The 23,192-nt window shown below is 32.6% G+C and overlaps 2 protein-coding genes across 5 annotated transcripts; both read left to right on the top strand.

The window, feature by feature from the left end:
- The first annotated feature begins 1,701 nt into the window (after positions 1-1,701).
- Positions 1,702-3,773, top strand: LOC102614714 (uncharacterized). Its single transcript, XM_006473872.4, has 5 exons — positions 1,702-2,057; positions 2,204-2,265; positions 2,385-2,472; positions 3,044-3,114; positions 3,252-3,773. The coding sequence occupies exons 1-5, from the start codon at positions 1,988-1,990 to the stop codon at positions 3,438-3,440; spliced, it is 480 nt and encodes a 159-aa protein (XP_006473935.2). The 5' UTR covers positions 1,702-1,987; the 3' UTR covers positions 3,441-3,773.
- Positions 3,774-10,580: 6,807 nt separating this feature from the next.
- Positions 10,581-18,891, top strand: LOC102615017 (ubiquitin-like domain-containing protein CIP73). Of its 4 annotated transcripts, none has more exons than XM_006473873.4 (16): positions 10,581-10,848; positions 11,731-11,866; positions 12,110-12,227; positions 12,596-12,676; positions 13,671-13,771; positions 13,881-13,952; positions 14,295-14,456; positions 14,604-14,673; positions 14,762-14,934; positions 15,131-15,295; positions 15,384-15,455; positions 15,538-15,667; positions 16,064-16,483; positions 17,342-17,769; positions 17,973-18,050; positions 18,504-18,891. In XM_006473873.4, exons 2-16 carry the CDS (start codon positions 11,753-11,755, stop codon positions 18,510-18,512), a joined length of 2,193 nt encoding a protein of 730 aa, XP_006473936.2. In that variant the 5' UTR covers positions 10,581-10,848; positions 11,731-11,752; the 3' UTR covers positions 18,513-18,891. The 4 variants fall into 4 exon arrangements, with proteins under 4 accessions (XP_006473936.2, XP_052289437.1, XP_052289438.1 ...); XM_052433477.1 differs by having other exon boundaries at positions 10,591-10,848; positions 14,837-14,934; XM_052433478.1 differs by lacking the exon at positions 11,731-11,866 and having other exon boundaries at positions 10,592-10,848.
- Positions 18,892-23,192: the final 4,301 nt, after the last annotated feature.

Raw genomic sequence — 23,192 nt, 5'->3', positions numbered from 1 at the left:
CAGTTGATTTGATCATAATGGAATATTGCATCTTGTATTCACTTTACTACTTCTGGGATAAGATTCATCGTATACATATATTTCTTGCTTTTAGTTATCATATATACTACTTGATTATTGCAACTCTCTTGTGCTCTTGTGAAGCATATGTTTCACTTTCGAAGGTCATTATATGCTCTAGCTAGATTGAATTCTAGCAATTAATTATGAAAAAATAAGCAGTTACGCAAACAATCTTTGGCATCAAACTAAGATGAATTATAGATATATATATATATATATATATGTATGTATATATGTTTCCAAAGCGATTACCTCTCAGCATGTGGAATCCAGTGAATAACGCATGCAATGCACATCTAATGAATTATACATATATTTGTCTCAAGTGTAGCATAATTACAGGGATTCTCCCTGGTTTCTGATTTTATTACGTCCTTACTTCAAGTGTTTGAGACATCCGATCCTTAATCAATATTGTAGATATATATATATATATATATATATATATATATATATATACACAAGAATAGTAAACTAGCTCTTTGACAAGCTACTACCAATATCAAATTAATTTGCACAAGAATCCCATTCTCATATTGACAATATAATTAGAACTAATGAGTAATTGAACCCAGCAAGCTAGGTTGATTAGCTCCCAAAGACTGAAAGAAAGTAATAGACTGTGCATATATCGGTTACAAGCCGGTGGTGGAATTTAATAAATGAAAAGGGCAAGCAAACAAATTAATAATTAATTAATTAATTAGTAAGTAACAAGGCTACAGGGGAGGTCCACCAAGATGTTTTCTTGCAGGCCACCGAGATAGCATGCCACGTGAATCATCAATGTCCATCTGGCCTACTTACTCGCCACATCATCCAGCCTAGATGTCGACTTCCATATGGATGGTCACCCTATTAATTTGCCCAGCCGATTGACAAAATTACCACGTCAGCTGTAGACGCAGGGTCGCAGGCAAATGGTGATGACTTTCACCGTTGTTTGTCGCCGTCGCATTTACTCCTCTTGTTCCCTTATGATCCGGCCCACCGTGTTTACACCCGTTTAGAAACAGTTATACAAATTTATGTCATGTAAAGAGATTGATATAAAGATAAAAAAATAATAATAATAAGTAAAAATAGTTAATTTATGTGTTTCTTATAAATATTTGTATTCAATCAATTCATTTACATTGTCTATTTTATTTGTACAAAAATATTTGTTAAACTATTTATAACTGTATAAAACAGAAAGTGGCAAGCCGATATTGATCGTAATATCAATCAAAAGACAGCAAGCATGCATGTACTAAATCAATCAATAGATATGTTATGAAATGATACATCACTCAAAAAGGGAAATAATCTAGGGTTATAGGCATCTTGTATGATTACCATCTAAAAGTGAAAAGCTTGCTGATAAATATGACAAGCCAATTAAAAGCAAACTAGCAAAGTTGACATTTCTAATGATGATGCATGATCGCAACAAGATATACAGCAAGCATGCATGTACTAAATCAATCAATAGATAATTAGATATGTTATTTTGAAAAATGTGGGGGCCGCGTTCTGCCCCAAATGATTAGTCGTTTCCTTTTGACAAAGATTTTGCACATAACAAGGGAAGACAAAACAAAAACAAAGAAAGTGGGAGAAAAATCCTCCTGCTGTAAAAGTTGATTGTATTATTGCCAAAGAAACTCAATATATATGCAAGCATGGGACCCCAACGCCAACAGCATGCCCATCTAAATTTATATATAAAGAGAGGCTAGGCTTTTCCTTCCCTACAATATCAACCATCCACAATCTTTTTTCATTTTCAAGATTTTCGACACAAAAAGAAAAGAGAAAACCAAAGCTAGCTAGTTTTATCTCTTCTTCAACGTTTATTTAGGAGCTCTCCAAAACCAAACTGTTATATATAATCTCTTGAATTATATATCTTCCCAAGTTTTTTCTTTCTTTCTTCAAAACAATGAAGGCGACTTTTGCAAAAGTAGTAATCTCTATTCTGGTTGTATCTCTTCTCTTTACTGGGGCTCAAGGTAGGCCAAGGCCAATATATCTCCTTCCTCTTATAAAATTTTCAAGCATCTTTTTTTCCTTTTCCTTCTTCTTCTTCTTCTTCTTCTTTTTGCATATGTATGTAGTTAGGTTACGATATCATTTAATTTTGTTCCTTTTGTGTTAGGGATTCGCTTTAAGAAAAGACTCTTCTCATCTGTTGGGCATCATCATCATGAGATAATCCATGTAAGTATTGATTAACTTCTTTTCATATGTAGGGATAGATTTATATTCCATTTCACTACACATTATTCTAATTTTAATCCGCTCTCTTTCTATAAATTTATAATATATATGCAATGCAGAAAGAGAGAATTGCTTTTTTTATCAAAACAAGTGATGATGACAGCAGTAGCATTAAGGAAATTGTTCATTGCAAAGACTGCACCACAGGTACCTTGAAAATATCAGTTATTTCTGGAGTATCTAAGAAATCGAAACAGTACTGGCTACCTGGCATTCAAGAAGATCAATGTAAACATACAAAGCATAAACCCAAACACCATTGGTTTAAGAACTTCTTTTCCTAGCTTAACTATTGATTTACTCAAGTTGTTCTTAACTTGAGATTTTCACAGTACTGAGTGGATATGATTTTATTATTAGAAGATTCAAATTCAAACCCCTGAATTAATTGTGATTTACAAATTAATTAAACTTTTGGTTATTTTAATTTCTTTTCCCCTAGATGTTTCAATTCTCTAACTCTCTCATTATAGTGATCTGTATATGCCATTTGGGTTGTTCGATCTGTTCATATATACAGATAGTTTTTGTGTTAGATAATTCACTAAACTAAGTTGAATCAATTATTCACCCCTTCTGAAAAAAAAAAATTATGCACCCAAAAGATAGAGAAAGAGATCCCGCAAAATTAATGAACTTAGGGATACAAGTTGCGAATATACCTTATCTTAAGTATTTATAAATATCTTCATTAATTTTCACATATCTATTGTTGCAGGATCAATGAATAGAAAACTTATTTCCACAACCACTACCACCGCTACTTCTTTTTCTACCACCACTTCAAAGGTTGGTTGAAGTCATTAACTATTGATCACCAGCAAACCAAAATTCATTTAATTTACATATATATGTACAGTTATAGGTTTTTTCTTAACAAGATTACATTATTGATAATACTATATATGTATTACATCCATGTACAGAATGAAGTTAAACCTACATCATCTTTGGGGAAGCAATCTGGGAATTTCACTACTAACTCACCGCCAACTTCTGATGATGATCATGAGCAAAATAAGAGCTCCGATGATGACGATCACTGTGTAGACCTTACAGATGTTGCTGAAATGGACTATTCTCCAGCTAGAAGAAAACCTCCAATCCATAACTAGCAATTAATCAATTCTAGATCTATAGAAATATAGCTGGAGGGTCGGAGCAAGTTTATACTTTAATTAGTTAGGATAGTCATAAGTAGATTGAAGTTGGGACAGCATTACAGGAATGCTGCAGTTTTTCTAGCCTCACTTCAATTAGAGGTATGCTTTCGTTTATAGTACTATAATTATTATCTTCTACTGTCATAGTTAATGATTGAGTCAGAGGCACTTTTCATGGCAGATACGTCGATCTCTGCAGGTTTTTGTATATATATAAAAGAAGATCTCCCAAAAATGATCAAAATAATAAATAAATTCGACCCAATGTAGATTTTCTCTTCTTTCCTCTTTGGATTTGCACTTAGTGTTATTGTTAGAGTTAACAAAGAGAGAGAGCATAGAATTTAATGTACTAGTAAAACATAAAATGCAAGGTAAACTTAATTTGAAAACATATCCACTACATATTGCAAATAAGGTTTCGTAATTCATTTTATTAAAGTGAGGATGCTCTATATATGTGTGTAATAAAGGGAAACTAACATGGGGTGCGTTCAGCGACGTAGGCATGGTTCATTGTGTGACTAAGACCAACTGGTGTTTCTTTATCAGTTGATTTGCCCATCAAGGATTTTGAGAATTGGCTCCACCAGTGTTACACTAATTGATTGCAATTGCATGAATTGTCATCTACATGTGGGACCTTATGCTTGTATGTGTTTGTGGGCTCATTAACTCTCAAGACCAAATTACCAAAGAATAAAAGATTGGTAGCTATTTTTGATGATATCAACATCAGTCATGGCATGCAAGGCCTCTTGATTATTATGGACCGGATATGGTTTAATTTTTATTAAATATTATCCCATTTTATCTTCATCTTAAGTTTAGTCGTTTTATGTCTCATTTTAGCACTTTCTTGATAGCTTTTCTATCCTATAATTTTTGCCTGATACTTATTTTGATAAGTTTTTGTTATCTTCTAACTTCGATTAGACAAGTCGTAAATGTATTTATTCCTTTATTGTGCTATTTTATTGATTTGGCTCATCTCTTAAATACAATTTGTGTTGTACGTAATGTGTATCCACGACTTAGTGAGGAGTAACACACGTTCATGAATTTAGATGATGTTGAGTAACAAACATCATTAAGCCATTGAAAGACTGGGAACAAAAAACATTCTTCGCAAGCTTCTCTTTCACTTTCGTTAGATCATTGGCTGCTAGCGCTCCAAACTCTGGTTCTTTTACTTTGTTTTCATGAATAATTAATTTTGATACTTTCCAATCAATACCACAACTTGTTTAACATCATAAGGAAATGGTTGTACCGTCAAAAGGCTATCAAAGGCTATCCTTTATGTTAATATAATTGATTACTGAAAATCATTGACTCGCCAGTTTGAATTCAACTCATTTACGTTTCAATTTCTTCATGATTATTGAAAAGAAAAAAAAAAACTATTTTTTTTTTGTGCATACGTGTTTGTTAATTAACAATAGTGTATGGTTGAAAATTGACCAATTCGTATATCAATTAACCCACCAATCAACAAACATAGTGGTTTTATTTTTTTTTTGGTGAAGTACGAGGTTTTTTTTTTTTTTTAAGTGTATTTTGGGGATGGGCTACCTTTAATTTTATTTTGGTTTAACTAATGGTCTTTCAATTTTCAATTTTACAAATAGTCTCTCTATCCCCATGTACTAATATTATGAAAAAAATAAATATTTCAAATAAAATATTTTACATATAACACATGCAATTTTTATATTATAGGACCAAATTTAAAATGAGTCGAATGAGAGGTCAAGAGATTATTTAATTCCTGTATAAACCAAATTATATGTTCTTACTTAAGCGTGATTTTCAAATTAAGGTTTTTCCTTTAGCTCTACTCAAATATACAAATAACTTATTCTCGGTATTTTAGAAAACAAGCATGTAAAAGTATATGAATAATTGAAATAGTTATTATTTTATTTCATTATTAAAATGACGGATCATAAATTCATATGCAGCCAAAATTCAAATGACGGATCATAAATAATATGCACTATGCATGCAATTATACATTGTCGTTTCAGAAATAATGAGGTTGTGAGGTTGTTTTTCTAGTAAATGTTCAAACGACATGTCGTTTATTGGTAAAATGAAAATGAACTATCATCTTCTACATGCTTACTAATTAAATTTTAGAATATTGGATGTAAAGTCATACAAAAATAGAGAACTTATCATGTCCTAACTAAAATTTTAAAATCGTTATTTAAAAAAAAGAAAAATGGAAAAGTAATGTTAAAGGTTTTTTTTTGCAAAATACATTTTTTAAGTGCATTTCGAAACAAATAAGCTTCCTTTGATTTTATTTTTATTTAACCAATGGTCTTTTGATTTTTAATTTCACAAGTGATCTCTCTATCCCATATATTAATATTATGGAAAAAAATAAAATATTTCAAATAAAATGTATTACATATAATATGTATATTTTTTTACATTATTGAACCAAAGTTGGATTGAGCCTAATGAGAGACCAATAAATCATTTTCCTAGATAAAGCCAAAGTTTATATTCGTACTGAAGCGTAATTTTCAAATTAAATTTGTTTCCCTTAGTTTTAACCAAATATACAAATAACTTATTTTTTGTATTAGAGAAAAACTTGTAAAATTAAATAAATTAGTGAAAGACTTTAAATTATATATTTAGAAAATAATACTTATTAGTACTTAGAAAAATACTAAAGATACAAGTCTTAAATTTTAGAAATTTGACTTTTTTTAGCATAATGTTAAAAAATATTAATTCTTTATAAAGATCAAAACTTATGGCCTTAAATTTTCGGTGTCATATTTATTTTTTCAACATTTTTCAAATATATAACTTGTGAAATAAATATCGAAGCAAATAATTCAATCAATAACCTCTAAATACTATCACAATATAAACAAATAGTTAAAACATACAAGATGAGTTCAAAAATCATCTTCGGTTTGAATACCTTTTAGTTCCATGCATTTTAATTTCTATAGCGGAAGCCGCAATTACTTGTTTATTTGTTTGTTATTAACAATATCATATTCAAGTCTCTTGTGATACTATTTGACATTTCATAGATAGCTCTTTGAGGCATTTAAGTTTCACTCTATGCTGAAACCTCAAAATCTAGTTTGTTTCTCATTATTCTAAAGAGATGAAAATTTGACCGCAATGAATCTACACACAGTCGATGTTGAATAAGAGGAAACAAATATGTTAATCGTTCTGTTAATCACTTATGTGAAGTGTCTTTTGTTCATTGCTTTGGCTTCAAAGTAATATATACATAAGATATTACAATTCTTGATGTTAATACATTTTGTTCTAGTTATTGTAATGAAAATTAATGGCATTTGATAAACTGATATCTCATAACCTGGTACACTTTCTTTACAAAAAGAACTAAAATATAAAGACCATATAAGCTTTTACATGGTTGAAGATCCTACTAGATTGGCTTCAGTTGGAAGAACATTTAAAACTTGTAAAAATGAATGGTATCAAAAAGCTTGAGAAAGAGTGGAAAAAAGGCACCACAAATATTTTTAAATTATTATCACAACTTGATAGACATGGAAATGTATCTTACAAATTCCCCCCCCCCCCCCCCCCACCCCTAAGCATCAAAGAATGGGTGAGTGGTGACAATTTCCTCTCTTGGCTGCTATTGTGGTCGATCCCTTATACGAAAATAGGACAGGAATAAAACTTTAGAGAAAGATTTGCACACCTAGTTCTTTCACTCTATTTTGCAGTCTTTCGGAGTTTGGAAGATTTTCAAATTACTTGTTATGTAGTACTCCATAAAATATTTTCACGTTCTCCTAGAGAATCCTTTAAGTTTTTTTTGTGCACTATTTCTGATGATAGGATATCAGTAAAGAATAGAATGTTACGTGTGATCTGGGGACTATAATAATTTAAATAGATAATTTTTTCTATTATTTTTAAGTATTCTTATTTTAACTTATCATAGAAATAAAAATTGCCCTTAAATCTCTACACATTAAAATACCACACCCTATCAAATACATTAAAGACTCAATTTTAAGAACCTTAATAGATCACTTTTAATTGAGTTTAACCTTATGTGACAATCCACAACACATAATTATTCACACATAAACCCAATTTTAGATTAAGGATCCAACAATATTGGATTAAAGATCCAACAGCTTGCTCTTTTGACAATATTCATATAATTTCATCAATTTTTTTTAATAATAGCATAACGGTAAACCAATTTTCTCTCATATATAAGAGTAGGATTTAAATTACATATCTCATATTTTCACATAGGATTTGGATATAGTATTGAACTGATCTGTATTTAACTTTCATAATCTTTTACCACACATATATTTATAATAACATATGGTTAAAATTTAATTAGTTTTATATTTTTATCCAATAATTACTAATGGTATCTTTCTAAAAGATGAGTAAAAATGTCATATCAGTACTGAACCCAAATCCTTCCACATAATAGAGTTTATGAAGTGAACTATATGACACTTACATCAATTTACCATTTACAAGAATAAAAGTTCACTAAAACAAGAAAAGCAACCTAATAGTTTATAAATACGAATTTACCAAAAAAGCAATTGTCTGCAAAAAAATGTTATATGAGCTTTTAACTTGTCTGTCTTATTGTAAAAGAATAATGTATCATAATCTTAAAGAGGGTCATGTTAATTTATAGGGACAACAAAAAAATTCGGGTTCGGCCTACTTTTGCAAGATCTTAAAGATTTGGATTTGAAAAAATTTGGATCCACATATGTAAAAAAATGCAAATTCAAGTGTTAATATGAAATATCCATCCGAATCCAAATTCGGATACGGATGCAAGTACATCTGGAAAGTCGAATATCTAGATCAACATATTTTTTAGTTCAAATATTATTTATTAAATTAAAACTCAATTAGAAAATATATAAGTTTAATGACTTAATTGAAGAAAAATCTAACTTAACCCTAAAAGTAAAATACACTAGCTTGGAATCTACTTAGATTTATGGTGTTATTAGACTTGGATAGTTGGGTTTATGTTATTTTTAATGCTTGATTTATGTTGTGGCATTTTTATTTGTGAATGAATTTGTGGTGTTGTTGTATGTTATTCTATATGTTTTTTTATATTTGAATTTTTTAAATTTTTTGAATAATAATAATAATCATAATTATTACAATAAATAATTATATTAATGACAAGAGTGATAGTATACTTACTCAATTTGATACTCAATTGGGATAATTATTGATGTGGAAATTTACGTGTGTTGTAAAAATTATAAGATAATGATTAATAGCATGTAAATGAAATAAATGATTGGTGACATGTGATTAAATATCTTAATTAAGCATAATACTATTGTAATGACAGTAGTTAATTAATAATATTTTAATACATTAGAATAATTTATTCGATTCCAAGATAAAGTAAAGATATCAATGGTAATATAGTCTATTTCAATTCAAATTACTGCACTTCAAGCAAATAATTTATTTTCATTTTTATTCCTCATGTTAGTTACAACTCATTTCAATTAATAATTGGTAAATACATCATATACGTAATTTACATAGTTACATCAACTCAAGGGAGGAGGCTTGACACAATTATTTAGTTAGCCACTCGATGGCTTGAGTTTTAAATTATAGGGAGTTAAGGACTAAAAAATTAATGTAGAATTTACACACTTATATTTTATTTATGACTCCATTTGCGAGAAGAAGTTCAAGTTCCCCCTACAAATACATAATTGATCACATCTAGTGCCAGCAAATCTTAACTTGTAACCATTATGCTAATCAATACAGGTGGACAGTGGAGTTGGCAAAGCGGGTCACTAGATCGTGTTTATGTCGTGTCATTTTCATGTCGTATCAAATTTAGGTCAATTCAAACACGATCCATTTAATAATTATGTCAAAATATTGGGACCCAAATCCGACATAAAAAATAAACAAATTACTCAATAACATATTTAATATCTATATATTTAACAAATATTACACATACACCCCCAAACTTTTACACATTTACAGTATTTAAAGTGTGTATATATATATATGTAAATGATATTATATATTGATATCATAAAATATACACGTGTATCAATATTTTATACACTTACACTATTAAAATTCTAAATTTATATAAATTTTTTTAAAATAAAACACTACGTATATGTCTGTCATCCAAAAAAAAGAAAAAGAGAATCATGTCAAATATTTGAGTTTTAATGATAAAAACTTAAAAATCAATTTTAAATAGAAAATATGATTGTGTCATTATTCGGGTAAATGGGTCAATAATTTTAATTCTAACCCGACACGGGAAAAATTGTGTCAACCTGAATCTGACTCATTTAATAATCGTGTCAAATTTGACAACTTATACATATTTATTCGTGTCGTGTTCATATTGGGCAATCAATGCGTCTCATATTTTGCCAAGACTTTTAATTGATATGGATGCATACATTATTAACAAAATTGTGATGTGAAAAAATCTTTATTCTATTCATATAATCCTTATTTTTCAAAGGGAAATTATCCACCGTCCACTCGTTTTTTCACTGTTTTTAAAAAATAAACAATTTTTTTTTTGCAGCGCTCCATCTGAAGTTAACATTTTTTTCATTAGTCCACTTTCGTTATAACACCGTTAGAACTTTACTGATATCATAAAGGTAAAATTATCATTTCACAACGACACAATGGTGGATAAGTGCAAAATAATATAATTTCAAGTGGAGTTCAGTAAAAAAAAATTAAAAATTGCGTATTTTTGAAATAATACAAAAAAAGATGGTCGGTGGATAATTTATCTTTTACATTTGAAGGTAAAAAAATTATTTATATAATATTCCGTTAGTTTTCTTTCCAAACAGAAGTGAACAAGTGAAAAGAAATGTAATTTACGGTGCATTTCAATAAAAAAAATTAAAAAAATGGATGGATGGTAGATAATTTTTTTTTTTCCCAAATCCAAATCAAAATAAAAAAAATAGCCATCTAATTGAGTCAGTGTTAAAGTAAATAAATAAAAATAAAATTCTTAAGATAAGTAAGAACCACAAAATCCGGCACAGTAAGTGAATACTCATTTCCCTCTCGGGCCTAAATTGCAACGCACTGAACACAACGAGAGAGAGAGAGCATCATACGGATACAGATACAGACTTACGGCCCGGCACGGGGCCTGTCCGGTTCTGTTAAGCTGCTCTTTCATAATTCATAGTAAACAAAAGACTACCGTCTGTCTCTGTACTCTATTGTTTGTTTCTTCTGACACTCATCTGGGGTCCCTCCTCCTCTCTCGCTCTGTCTTCTACATCTCCAAATCATTACTATCTGATCTCAGGTATTCTTTTATCGTGCGATTTCTTCATCCTTTTTCTTGCTGATTGTTTTCTGGTTTTAAGCTTAAGGTGTCCGCTTTCTGCCTTTTTTACCTTTCTTTCTTCCTTGGTCTGAAAAAACCCTAGCAGCTGGGACTCTTGTTTTTTGTTTTTTTCTTTTCTTTTTTAACGCTATCTGATGTTGATTATATTTGTTTTTTCTGCAAATGGCTGTTTCTATTTATGTGATTTAAGCCTCATGGAATTTTGCAATTTGGCAATTGTGATTTTAGTCACTGCTTTCCGTTTCCAACTTTGCGAGTTATAGATTAAAAAAAAATGAAAATTTTGTCTGGTCATCCGTTCAGTGGTTTCCCAATCTCAGGTCCATTCGTGTGCTTATTTTGTGATGGATTCTTAATCCTTTCACATTTATATCAAAGCTTTTGCTTGTGATTTCAACTTCAGCTCCTGTATCTAATTTACCCCTCAGTTGATTTTTAGTTATGGCATAAAATCAAGTTTTATTTTGGAAGAGTTGCGATCCCCATATACTATTTTGTTGATATCAAAGCTAGGAATTTGGCCATTACAAATTCAAACATCTATTTTTGAAGGGCTTGGGTCAAGGTCAAATGGCTTACCTATTTCTTGGATGCTGGAAGAAGAAGATCATTATCTTCTTCAAACATGCATAATCTAGCTTTTTACATGTTGAGAAGCAAAAATGTATTCTTTTTGGAGTATCACATACTGCATCATTCTTGATTTTAAAATTTTACATCAGTTTCTCGTTGCCATGATTTTGTAGTATTTTCTTATCAATGCATATATAGCTATTCAAGCACAAGAAGGTGACTCTTTTAGTAGTATTTTCTTTCTGTGCTTTTTTTTTTTTTAATTAGGTATCTGAACGGTCAGCAGAGAATGGAGAGTCGTGGTACTGTTAAAATTCCTGGGGCTGAAAGTTCTGAAACCACCATTGAAATTAAGATAAAAACACTAGATTCACAAACCTATACTTTGAGAGTTGATAAACAGGTGACTTCTGGTGCTCTCTTGTCATCATCCTACTTAAGTTCCTGCCTTGTGTTAGACTGCAGGTTTAAATTCTGTCCATGGATCTATGACTTGAATGTTCTTTTTTCTAGTTGATTTGTTCTTAGCACAATTGTTTCTTATAGTTAAGACCAGTAACGCATGTATATTGTCCATGGAGACATGTTGCTATTGACTTTTATGTTAGCTTTGTGATAGAATTAGTATTCTCTAAATGTTCTGCAGGTACCAGTTCCTGCTTTGAAAGAGCAGATTGCTTCTGTCACGGGTGTGTTATCGGAGCAACAACGTCTAATATGTCGTGGAAAGGTTCTAAAAGATGATCAACTCCTCTCAGCCTACCGTATCCTTGGTCTTTTAATGCTTATTTGAGTTGTGGAATTTTGGAGTTTTAGGATGTTGGCTGCAAAGGCTGGTGGTTGGGGAGTAGCTGTTGATCCTGATATAACTTATGCACTCAAATAAGAAGCGACTTTTGCACTTTTAGAATCAGTATGGGAGTTTCGTTTTAATAAATTTCAGAAGTAATAGTCATTTGGCCTTTTGAGCGGGATATCGATGAAGGATTTAACTAATTATACAACCACGCATACTGCCAGTAAACTTTTATATTTCCTTCATGTAACAATCTGTAGATTATAGCTTGCTTATCATTGTTTGCAGTATCACTCCACGTTCTACATTTTCCTTTAATTTCTTAACTTGCATTAGATGTTGAGGATGGCCACACCTTGCATATGGTGGTCAGGCAACCAGTTACATCATCATCTGATGGCACCCATAATCTTCCAGGTTGGATTCAATTAAGGATTTATGCTATTGTTTTAAAATGTTGTCTGTTCTACTTGTTCTAATCTCAATAAATTTCATGCTCCATGTGATTAAGATTCTTTCTTTCCCAGTTGATGGGTTGGCCCTGTGGCCCCATTGGGGGGGGGGGGGGGGTGGGGGTTGGGGTTGGGGTTGTCTGGTAAGGGGGAGGTGGGGTGTGGTGGTGGGAGTGGAGAGGGGGCAAATTCATAGAGGAGCATTTAGCAGGTGGGTGCCCTTCTTAAGGTGGTATTTTTATTTATTTATTTATTTTTTGCAGGAATTGGGGAAGGTGGGAAGTTTATTTAGTATTTGGTCTTATTTAGTGGAAAAAGATCTTTGAACATATATGTTTTATGTGCAAGTATTATTGTGACAGAAGGTTTGGATCACACAAGTCTTTCCTTTCACTTTTAGGATTAGTTGAGTATTTTCTAGGTACTGTGGCTTCGGTGCTTGCATGCTGAAGCTGTAGGTTCCATAGCAGAGGAATCTAGGACTGGGAAGAGTAATTCCTTTGTGTTTAATACGTTGTCCACTGTATTAGGGGAACAATCACACTTTCTGGGGACTGGGCTTCCTATGTGTACTTCCAGGTGTTTTATATCTGCAATTTACATTGAATTGGATATTTTCTTTGAACTGTCTTGTGCCATTCCATCCATGTTTATTGAATTCTTATTTTTCATTTACCTTTTTGCCCTCATTTACATGCATACCATTCCTTTTGCTATTGGCCTTCTCTTGTATGCTTCAAATTTATTAATTTTATATTAAAGATCTTGTCGGCCTGTCCTCGTCATGTACTGAATCATGATGCATTAATAACATTTCTTATGTTGTCTAAAATTTGCATTTATGTTTATAGTATCAATATGATGGGTGTGCGCTTTTGAATAAATGGTTTCTGTTACTTTTAAAACTACTGAGAGATCCAAGCTAAATCCTCTTATTTCGTGAAATTGAACCTGATCAGGTACAAGCCGCAGCCATGGTAGTCATGTAGCCCCTAGTGTTGTAATTGAAACTTTCAATCTTCCTGATCGAGGAGATGGAGTTCCTTCAGAGATCAGTCAGGTTAGACAGCATGTAGATTGGATTGGAATGGAACATGAATTTTGATTTCAAGCTGGTTGAATAATCTCTCCCTGGAAATTTCTCAATCTTTGTATTTTCTTCTGAGCAGATTGTGTCGGCTGTTCTGGGCTCTTTTGGTCTTTCAAATATTGGAAGTGGTGGTGGTGGGATAGATCTCAGGGTAAGTCATAATCTCAATTCCCTGAAACTTTAACTTAGATAGGTCGGTTGAAGTATTGTGTGCAATGCTGGTGGTCTTGAAAAGAAATAAGATTCTTCCTCTATCACAACCACAGCACCCTTTCCCTTCCCCCTCTTTCACACAAACTACCCCTGCCAAAAGTTGGGGGAAAAAATTGACACAGATATTTTTATGATTTCTTGATTGGAGGAGATAATTTGTTGAAGGTTTCCTAAAATTTAGGATCTTAGATCGCCACAATCGACTGATTAATTTGTATTCTTCTATCTACGTGCATTTATTATATTCATTTTCATTTTTCTGGGGTTGGGGATTTAGCAGGAACATGCAATGCAAAGACCCGAAAGGACATCAGATGCTGGTAGTGCATTAGACTCGGCCCATCAACAACCTGAACAAGGTGGCACACGGTTTCAATCAAATCGACCACATAGTGCTTTTGGGATTCCAACAGCAATTTCCTTGGGGACTTTGCAGCCTCCTGTAAGCGTAAAATTCTCGATTTGCTTCATCAATTTATGGTCTTGCAGTGTGCGGATTTACTTTTTATCAAGCTATAAGAAGTAAAAATTGAGATATACCTAGTAGGGTTATGTGACAAATTTTGGTAATATTTCTCTTTCATTGTAGGTAATACCTGATTCTTTGACAACCTTGTCCCAATATCTAAGTCAATTGAGGCACGAATTTGATGGAATAGGTCTGTTCCTATCACCCTTTTATACTGTAATATTCCACTGTGCTATACATGTTAGGCACTGCTATAATTCTTTGTTGATTTTGGGCAGGCAGAGGTGGTGGCAACAACACTGCTGCTACAAATAGTACCATAGAAGGAAACACTAACTCAGCTTCACATCCAGGGTCATTACAAGAAGGGCTTCCAATGCCTGCATCTTTAGCAGAAGTGATGCAGTCTACCAGACAAATGCTCATTGAACAATCTGCAGAGTGCCTTCATGTATGTTTCTTGTCTTACATCTTAATTGTTTGTTTTGGTGATCAATGTACGACCTTTTCCTTTGTTGACCATGATATTAACCAACTCTTTGAAGTATATTTTCTTTTTCTAGAATCCTGTATAATAACTCCAGTGGTCCTGAGATTCTGTTGATTAATATTTTGTGTGATTGGTATGTTTTCTTACATACTGATAGCAACTTGCGAGGCAACTTGAGAATCAAGCGAATGTGACAGATCCATCTTTACGGACAAGTATTCAAACAACTGCATGGAGTGCAGGTCTTCTACTGCATAATCTAGGTGCTTTTCTTCTTGAACTTGGTCGTACAACCATGACTTTGCGACTAGGTCAAACTCCGGTAGGATAATTCTGTTACCCTTTGTATGGCTTCACCTCGGTTCACATTACTTCGCCTAAGTTTGTCTTTGACTCATTTTCTTATGCAGTCTGAAGCTGTGGTTAATGCTGGGCCAGCAGTTTTCATATCACCTTCTGGTCCTAACCCTCTCATGGTTCAGGCAATATTCTCTGCTTATGATTAAATCTTCTTGTTGACTTCAAATTTTTCCTTTTACTGATCGTTGGACGATATGTGTTCAGCCTCTTCCTTTTCAACCAGGAACAAGCTTTGGTGCCATTCCCATGGGGTCTGTACAGCCTGGCTCTGGTTTGGTTAATGGACGTAGTGCTGGGTTTCTTCCAAGGCGTATTGATATACAAATACGAAGAGGTATCCTGCTTATTTTCTGCCTGTAATATTTAAAATTTTTTGGTGCATACATATCTGGACTTTTGATAATGACTAATAGAAGCTGTTCAGCATCCAAAATTATGCATTCATGAAAAACTGTCAAATATGTGTATTTGTGAATTTTAAATATTAACCATAATTAATTATGATCTGACTACTTTTGGATGAAATACTTATATCATGTAATGGCAATTGCAACCTGTGTGAGCTTCTTGACAACAGAGGTGGCAATCCTCGTTTCCCCACGCTTTTACTAGTTATATAGAAGTGGAATCTTCTGTAACTATACATGGCGTTCACACATATGGAAATGTGGCCTCAAGTGTCAGACATGTGCGTTTTTAAAGTTCTTACAATTGTTGATTTTACTGGAAGGTTCGTCAATGGTGGGTTCTAATGCTATTCAAGAGGAACGCAGTAATACTCAGCAGGCCCCAGGCCAAGGAAACACAGCAACAGCTTCTGGCACTGATAACCTTGGCAGTCAAGCAACTACAAGGAACTCAGATGGTTCATCTTCTGCTGGAGAATCTGGTGTACGAGTAGTGCCAATTAGAACCATGGTAGCAGCCGTTCCAGCTCCCTTTGGGCGCCTACCTTCAGATTCATCTAGTAATCCTGTCAGCTTATATTATCCGGTTCTTGGAAGATTTCAGCATGTAGCTTCTGGACTTGTGAGTGGTGAACAGGGACATCAAGTATCTGGTGAGCATCATCCTGCTGGACTGCAAACTGAGCAGCCATCAGTTCCTGATTCTATAGGGCAACAAAATGCTGAAGATCCTGCACGAAATGGTAATGTAACATTTACAATTATTTCTTGAAATCTTTGAATTCCTATAGTTGTTAGTTTCAGGAGGCTTGGTATTTGTTTGATTATTCATTTTAGTAAATGTTGATCTTGTTTTGATAGTAATGCTTGTACTACTGCTGATGCTATTAATATCCTTGGTAGTTGTGTGGTTTCTGTTTATCCAAAAGATATAACCAGTGACGATTCTGACCATGTATGGCAGCTTCAAACTTTTTGGTAAAATTGTCAGGCAGACTGAATTTGCCTGATTAATAAAAAAACATTGATAAAAACATCAATGCAAAATGTTTGCAGGAGAGCCTATTCTAATTATTCTTTCATTTGTATTTTAATAAATTGATATGAGTAATCATCTAACTGAGGACAACATTCATTTCTCTGTCCTGGAAAATAGAACTCGAGCAACTCGATTGATATATAAACTTTTCAAAAGGTAGTGGAAGGTAAAAGGAGTTGCTCATTTGGTGTGTAAAATGACTCATTATAAACTGAATGATCACTAGGTGCACCATCTTTTGTTTTTTAGATTTCTTTCGGAAGTTGGAGAACTCATCTGGGTCAATGGCTATTTGCATTCAGAGTTTGCTGCTTGTTAAATACATATTTTGAGCTTTAGTATGGCTATGCATGCATGTCTATTCCGTACGTTAAAGTTTGGTAGGGTTGTTATGCTCTAATTTGCTTGTTCTTCTAATAGATTGATCATTTATCGTGCATTGCTTTTGAAGTTAGATTTGGTTTCAGGACTGGTTTAATTTTTATGCAACTCGTCTTTATTTGTTGACCAAGACGGTAATCTTTCAGGAACTGAATCCTTCAAGTGGTTTTTTCATTTGTAGGATCATTGGCAAATCCAAACTCCAGACAACAGGAGGCATCTCACTCACACAGTGTCAATGTTGGTACTCTGTCAACTGCTGGAACCCAAGACAACCAAGAATCAGAGCGACAGATCCGTTCTGGTGTTCTTCAACTTCTGAGGAATCTTTTTCCAGGTGGTGAGATCCATGTAGAAAATGGTGGCTTACATGGAACAGCTTCTGATTCTGTTCCGGAGCATGCAGCTACATTTAGAGATCGTGTAGTTTCATCCACTGGCTCTTCAGCAGCAGAAGCAAGTGCTACTGATGAAGGGATTTTTTTATCTAACTTGCTTCATCAGATAATGCCCTTCATATCTCAACATTCAAGTGCAGAACCAACTGTTACCCCTTTGGAGGACGCGAATGCATTTGAGCATAGAATGTCTCAAGATTCTTCCACCCATGTAAGACTGCTTAACCAATTACAATTGCAATGGCTTTTTATGCCTCTGGTACGGCTAATCCTAGATTCCGTATTACATTGTATTTTTAATTTCCTTTTGGTTCATGATCAAATATACTTCCACCTTTCAAACCCTGCCCCAGTCATAATCACATCGACTTGCATGCATATGAGAGAATACGCTGAAGGATGATATTTTTGCAGGCTGGTAGCTCAAGTGTTCGGACATCACGTCGACAAAGTGATTCAGAACCAAGCGCACCGAATCCAAAACGTCAAAAGGTGTAGTTATGTTGCTGCCTGAAAGTCCTTAATTTTGTCAACTTTTCCTCCTTTCATCTTTCTTCCTCATATGGTTAAAATCCATGACAAGCCAAAACTTGATGGAGGATTGAGCTTTTCCATACATCTTTAAAATTGTTAACAAAATCAAATAAATTATGTTTCTTCATGAATGTGAATCATCATCTACATTTAATCTGTAAGGAGCTCCTTTTCTATCTATTGTTGACATAGCTGGTTTGGTAAAGTGGAACCATTAATGTAACATGTTGCATGTCATCAAATTTACTTAGCAATATAATATATTGCACAATGACACCATTACAGTTACCCTTAGTAGTGTGCTGCATATCATACTTTGAGCTTGTTCGGTTTTATGCAGCATCTGATGTACATTGAGTAAATTTTGTTACAATAGTAGTATAATATAATACTGCGGTTCCCTTGATGCAGATGGAGTGATTAGTGGTATGGCAGGGGACTCATTTATCTGATGGAATTGGATGATTGATGATTGTGGGCAATATGAATAATGTATTTCCCTCAGCATAGTGTTCTACAGAGGAATGGCGGCAATCTCATCTAGTCAGATGTGATGAAGTCCTAATTTCTCTCTCTCTCCCCTTTTTTTTAATTTTAAATTTCCATCACAAATGGAATGTTTGTGACAGACACTACTACGATTGAGTTAATGTGCTGCAATCTGTTCTGGCATACGTGGGGGGTACATGCTATCTTCTTCGGACTTGTATAATGAATGTCCATACCATACTTAAATGAATGCTTGTTAGGGAATAAAATATTTTCAGGAACAAGCAAATCATAATGATTTTTGTTTCTATTTCCAGTCATTTTTTGATGTTTTGCATTGAATTTATCAAAATCTTTTTTACAACATAGCCCTTTTCTTGGTAGGGGTGGGCATATCTTAACTGAACCAATCCAAACCGATCATTTAGATCAGTTTGGATCGGTTTCATTAGTAAAAAAACTGGTTTCGGTTTATTGGATTGTAAATCGACATCACTCGGTTTGGATTTCGGTTTGGAAGGATTTCAAATCGATTCAAACCGATCCAATCTAGAAATATTATATAATTACATTATATTCTAAGTTAAGCAATCTAACTAATTATATTTATCATTTTATGTAGATTTTGACAAATCAAAAGTAATTGGGCTATAAGTTTTGATGGACAAGATGCATAATATTTTAATTGTCAAACGTTGTTCAAGTTTATTTTAATTTTGTGAGTTTGTTTTGAATGAACAGGTTAAGAACTTCTTTATTAGGATGTATTATGCTGTAAATTTGTATGAATGTATCTTTGAATTGTTATGTAGATATTAAAGTAGATATGAATAATATAAAAGAGGTATTAATTTAGATTACGGACACAAAAAAATAACAAATAATTTAAGTAAAATAATATAAAAGAAATGGGATTTTAGCTAATAAGCTCAAACTGAGGATCCAAACCGATTCAGTTGGTTTGGATCGGTTCGGTTTGAAAAAAATTTAGATTGATATCAGTTTGAAAATATTTCAAATCGATAAATTTGGATCGGTTTGAGAATATGTCTCAAACCGATCCAAACCGAATTTGCCCACCCCTATTTCTTGGTATCTTTTAGTAATTTTGCACTTATTCTTATGAACCAATGTAATACTTACGATTTCTCCCAAAATCTCTCACCCTTCAATTAAAAAAAATTAAAATATCAATAAAAATAATAAAGAAAACAGATTTTCTCGAGTTTCTCTCGCCTTTCTATATGCCTAGCAACACTCGTTACAAATATGCATGTATGGAAAGGAATATCATCAATTAGAAGCTTGGAGCTTACCCAACTGGGCCGAGGGTGTGAATAATTGGGCCCAAAAATAGGTCGAAGCGGATAAGAAGTTATGGACTAATTTAATAATATTGTAGATTTTAAAATAATTGTTATTAATTATGTTGTAAAAATAATTAATTTTGAAAAGAATTAAATAAATATTTGATAAAATTTATCTTTACAAGTGTTGTGAGCTTAAAAAAAACTGTATGTATTTGGTAAATCTTATTGTTAAACTGATACAAAATGTAAATGACTGAATTAGTATAATATTAAATAAAATTTATTTACAAATTATAAATATGTATATAAAATAATTTTAGTTGTGTATATATAATAATTGATAACTAGTAAAAATATTTTATTATTTTATTTTGTTAGTTCAATATAATTGATAAAAATAATAATCTCTTTAAAGTATTTTATTTTGATTGAGTTATTAATATCTTATTGATATAAGATAAAAATGAAGAAAATAAAGTAAGGTAGACCAAAAAAAAAAAAAATCTTGGAACCGACCCAATCAAAACTGAAATCCTTCTATTCTTGGTGAGAATTGAATAAATCATACTTTCATAAATATCTTAATTAAATTCTATGTAATGATCAATAAATTAAGTTGTATTTTATACCTACACATGTCAAAATCCTAACATTGAAAACCAGAATCATTTGTAATTAATAAGGCTAATTTTAGATTTTTTTTAGTAGATGTGAGGATATATATGAAGTATAAAAATAGTTCTCAAAATCAGATTTTGAAAAATTATTCTTATCTTTTTTTACTTCTTTAAAAAATTTACTGTAGGGTGGAGGGATTTTACTTCTTTAAAAAATTTACTAAATACTAAAATTAATTTTAATTTTTAAAATTTTTTTTTGAGCCTCCAAAAAATCAAGGCTAATCCATTTGTTTATATGGAGAGATATCCTAGGGCTGATTTATCCTATCTCCGACTGAGCTTGATCAGAGTGTCTGCTATTTCTTTGATAAATAAACAAAATATAAATATTAAATGGCAATGGCTATGGTGGAGCTATTCTATCGTGAAGCATTGATGATGACCATCATATCATAACAACAATTATAGATTTAATATTTGTTTCTATAATCGTACAATTATCAACAATGCTCTATTATAGAGTAGTTATAATATAGCCGGACTCACGTTAAATAAAGGCAGGATTGGGTGACTTCATGAATAAGTGTTTGGCCTTTCCTTTACTTCAAGTTGTGATATGGTATGAGGGCCGGGTTGAGTCGACAACAGTGGCACGTACTGGGGATTGGATCTTTTATTTTTATTAGAACCTATAATGAAGAGAATTTGAAACTAAGAGCTTAAAGTTAACAGAGGAATCTAGACCTCAGCAACTCAAGTGAATTTTAATGTCAAATAACTGCATAATCCTTTATTCATGTATTTCATGACTTATTTAATAATCAAATACAAACTAAAACTAGCTTACTGATCAAATCCCAAAGAAAAAGGAAAAACTAAGTCTTCCCACAAGATTTGGTCTAACCTAACAACCAATGACTCACCAGACTAACCCACTAACCCAACTCTTGGACTCATAATTAAAAATAAAAAAAGCATTGAAAATGAATAATAAAAGACCCATAACAATTCCCCCCTCTTAAAAAGCAACCTTGTCCTCAAGGCTAAAGTATCATTGTGCATCAGCCAATAAGATTTTATATTGTCTTGCCTGAGAGAAGTTACAAAGTTTCCATTCCCCATGGATGATGTGATTTATATAGTGCAACATGCTCTAATTCCTTTCGCATTAGATGATGGAAGATTCACTTTGACTTTGGGATATTTCTCATAGATTGCTTATGTATATAATATAATCACTCTTTAATTATTACTGTGCATTTTTGCTGTCCATTGACGTTCTTGGCTTCATTTCTTTGTCTTAATAATTGGTGGTTCTTTTTTTTTTTTTTTTTGGGTAGTGGCACTTTGAATAAGTCAATCTTGAGCCTTAATGGACCAACTTAACCGCGCATAAGTAAGTGAATAAATAATTCTTAAGCAAGAATGGGTGTGAATGACTCAGCTTAGAATTTACATTTATGGCACAAATTGTTTGGGCAATAATGGCATAATGCAACGGCTCCACTAACATCAATTGGAGGACTACAAAAGGCCACATCAGACTGCAACATTTAGGTCAAGAATCAAGCAACCAAGCATATTCCTTTGCATTGCCAGCTATACTTGACAAGATATTCAATCACCCTTTGGCTTGACTGTTTAAGGTACTTTTGTTGCATCGAGGCAAGCTTTGCAATCAATCAAGATATGGCAATTTTAATAAAGTAAGAAAAATAATAATAAATTGCGTGTCTTTTTTGACCACCCAAGTGAAAATTAATGAAAGTATAACTATGATTTTTCTTTGCCTCGGTTTTTTTTTTTTTTTTAATTTTTGTGAAAATCTGGGATTGAATCCCCAACCCCAAGTGTGATTAGTATGTTAATGTTTTATAGTCATCAAAATGAAGGAATTCCAATCTGTATAATTGGGGTTGGTTTTAGTAGCAACCCGCACCGCATTTGGGTTGCAAGTAGTAGCTAAAAAGATCAATTAATTAAGAGATTCATTGACCAAACTTCGCATTTTGTGCAAATGGGGGGGGGGGGGGGGGGGGGGGGGGATTCCTTTTCATTCCTTTTACAAAGCAAAAGGACAAGTATTGTGGCAGAATGAAAAGAAGCATCCTTTTGGTTTTGCTTGGAGACCAATGTTGAAACTTTGAACAAAAGAAAAGATATTTTATCTCTCATGGAGTGAGACTCACCACCTTTTGTGAAAGATCACCCGTTGAGCTTTATTTATTTTATATGTCATTGTCATTGCATCATCTGCCTTCCCATCAATTCCGTCCAAAAGCATTTCCTCTCATTCACACTTCGCCAATCAAAACTTCTCTTCCAAATCTTTTCGATTCGGTTATTTACCAATTAAAATAACAAAAGCCAATTTGTCATTGATCCCAGATTTGATCGAGCAAAATACACAATAATTTGGGTGCCCTTTTTCGTTGAAACGCGGAGACACTGTGCTGATTTAACTTATTATTCTTCCTCTTCCATTTTTCGCGAGTGTGCCATTGTCACATCAAGTCATCAATGATTCGAAGGCCAATTGGGTATGACTGTCATTTTCTTTTATTGATGATGCCAATAAAAATGGTAAAAATATGTGCATCTTATAATATCATTTTACCAACACGTGATATTAGATTATTGGCAGAGTCGTGCAATTTGAGCGAACACTTTCTTATAGAAAA

The sequence above is a fragment of the Citrus sinensis genome, chromosome 9, assembly GCF_022201045.2.
Source record: "Citrus sinensis cultivar Valencia sweet orange chromosome 9, DVS_A1.0, whole genome shotgun sequence".
Classification (NCBI taxonomy): Eukaryota; Viridiplantae; Streptophyta; class Magnoliopsida; order Sapindales; family Rutaceae; genus Citrus; species Citrus sinensis.
The sequence above is the reverse complement of the archived record's forward strand: the minus strand, read 5'-3'. Positions and strand labels throughout refer to the sequence as shown.